At 30.8% G+C, this 3,040-nt stretch overlaps 1 protein-coding gene across 1 annotated transcript; it reads left to right on the plus strand.

The window, feature by feature from the left end:
- Window positions 776–2,695, plus strand: LOC107646375 (protein FAR1-RELATED SEQUENCE 5-like). The gene is made up of 3 exons (XM_016350561.1): window positions 776–886; window positions 1,763–2,505; window positions 2,641–2,695. Exons 1-3 carry the CDS (start codon window positions 776–778, stop codon window positions 2,693–2,695), a joined length of 909 nt encoding a protein of 302 aa, XP_016206047.1.

Genomic DNA, 3,040 nt, shown 5'->3' on the forward strand with positions numbered 1-3,040 from the left:
CATTGGCTTCTAGAACGTTGTAATGATCTATATCTTCTTGGGCGTTGCTGAAATTTCAAAAGGAGAAAACTATGTAAAAATAATGTGTGCACACCAGTAATTTTATTAGGTATACCAAATAGCAAATATAACCTATATTATTATTATTATTATTATTTTATATCATAGATCGAACATAATAGCTGCAGTATCTGAATATGTACATACCTCCTTTGTAACTGTGCGCCAAAGGGGAGGATTACATATGAAAGCACCCAGGTTCACAATATAATGCTATAGAACTAATTTCAATTAATAAAATAAACTTGTTCTTCGACCTTCGGGGTATCACAATGCATATATATATATATATAGTTAGTTCATTTTACTTCGTTTATATTACTTAATAACAGTTTTATTTTTAATCCCATTCTCTTATCATTCTACTTATCATATTCTTATTAAATTTTAATATTTTTTTTATAATTTAATTTTTATATATAAAAATACAATAAAGATTAATAATAATAATTATATTTAAGAACGGTAATTATAATATCAATTACATTAAATAATTACAATTGATTCTTTGTCCGTTTATCATCAATTATTAGAGATATAAAATATAAAACCTATCCTAATATATACTTTATGTTAATTCAATCATATTCATTCAAAAATCACAAGAATAACACCATTGCAAGCACAATAGTGTATAAGCCAAGAAATTTTACAAGAAATTGTTTTTATCATTGTAATTTGTATGGCAATTGATTTCGACCTTAATACAGTACCTATGGCAAAAGGTGCTGAAGAATTTGAACAACAGACAGACTCACCCGACGAAATTATTGCCAGTCAATCAATAATTTCTGAAAATATGGAAAACTACACTAGCTCTGATGAGGTATGGTAATAACTCGGATTATTTTTTGTGTATTTTTTAACACTTTAGTTATATGCATAACATTCTTGATAATTATTTGTTTGCTGTTTATGTAAAGAAAAAGTAAATTTTTTTATTATTTTTGTTATATTTTTTAAGTTTTAAAAATATTTTTATAATGTTGATCTCTAAAATAAGAAGTATTTTTTTTAGTATTTAATTTTTTTTGGTATAGTATTTAAATTTTTTATTTTGCTCACTAATTTTTTTAATTAGTTATCAAATTATAATTTTTTTTATTTTAATTTGCTTAATAACAATAATTTTTTAAAAAAATTCAAAATAAATAAATATATAAAAATTATTTTATCATGACCAGCCCATTAATCCATAAAAAAAACTATAAAATTTTTATATTGTCTTTTTAAAAGATTAGAACTTTTTATTTATTTTATCGACAAATTTTTATTAGACAAAAAAAAATCAAAATAGACATATCTTGTTTTTATGTCTATATATAAAGTATTATTTCTATTGTTATTATTATTTCAAGCACCAGCACAGTCATACAACGTTCACTATATCGAGTATGATACTAATTGTATTCTCAGTTATACTTATATTGTACTATTTAGTGAACTGCCAATTTTGACACTTTAGTTATATGCATAACATTTGTGTAAAGTTCATGCTTTATACAATAAATAAGTTCAGATGAATAACATCCATAATTGTATGAAGTTAACATCCACGTTAACATACATAATAAAACGAAATTAGCACCTAAAATTACAATAGTGTGTTCTATTTGTTATACTCGATAGTGAAATTAGCCACTTTTGTATAGTTAACTATTAGGTAGAGTTTCATTTGTTTTTTTTTTCTTTTTTTTTTCAGGTGATAAACCAAGCCATTGGTAACGAGGAGCTAGATCCCGATGAGGGAATGTGCTTCGGCACATTAGAAGATGCGCGTGTATATTATTACCGATATGCGGCTAGGACTGAATTTGTCGTCAAAATAAGAACCACCGGCTGGGAGACTAGAAACGATCAAAGGGTGGTTGTTAATCAGGCTTTGCATTGTAACAGAGATGGATACCACACATCCCGTGTAAAGGCACCCAAGAGAAGGAAAATGGTGGCTTCAACAAACTGCAAAACCCGTTGCTATTTGGCATTAGATAAGATGACAAGGCAGCGGAGAATTTCTCGAGTAGAGGTGTCCCACTCACACCCGCTTAATCCGAAGCTATCTGGAGTGTTCTCAACAAACCGTCAGCTAAGTATGCATGTGAAGGACCTGATACAGCAAAACGACCAAGCTGGCATTAGATCGAGTAAGACGTACCAGGCACTAGCCAATGCCGCCGGTGGCCCTGCCAACCTCACCTTTACGGAGAAGGATGTTAGAAATTATATTAGTCGTCACTTACGCATTTCCGGGGATGAGACGGATCCAAAAGAGTTACTTAAGCACTTCTCACGGATGAAGGAGCCCAATCCAAACTTTTTCTTTGAAATAGATGTAGATGAAAACCATAGCATTAGAAATGTGTTTTGGGTCGATGCTCGGTGTAGAGTTGCATGGGAATATTTTGGTGATGTCGTGACGTTTGACACTACTTACAAGACTAATAGGTACCAAATTATTATTTTTTTGTTCGACTTAATTAGATTTTTTTTTTCAGCTAAGGCATTTGGAGTTTCTACATATATTACATGTTTTTATATTTCCATTGTTTAGATACGACATGCCGTTCGGGTCTTTCGTAGGTGTCAACCACCATGGGATGTCTACGCTTCTTGGGTGCGCATTATTGCGGAATGAGGACACTCGTACATTCCAACGGCTTTTTCGTACTTGGTTGAAGTGTGATGCACCACTATTTCGTGGTACATCTTGTGCTTAATTGAGTAGATTTTATCCACTATTCTCACACTTATTCATGTAAATTGCATATTTTACATTTTCATTCCTGATTTTGTGCTATGATTGAGAACATGTTTATTTGGTCTTAATTTTGCTATGTTTAATCCTCTCTTACTACCATTCGATACCTTGATATGTGTGTTAAGTGTTTTCAAGGTTTATAGGGCAGGAATGGCTTAGAGGATGGAAAGGAAGCATGCAAAAGTGGAAGGAATACAAGAAACCAAGGAGATAACCAGCGAG

The sequence above is a fragment of the Arachis ipaensis genome, chromosome B06 (assembly GCF_000816755.2).
Source record: "Arachis ipaensis cultivar K30076 chromosome B06, Araip1.1, whole genome shotgun sequence".
NCBI lineage: Eukaryota > Viridiplantae > Streptophyta > Magnoliopsida > Fabales > Fabaceae > Arachis > Arachis ipaensis.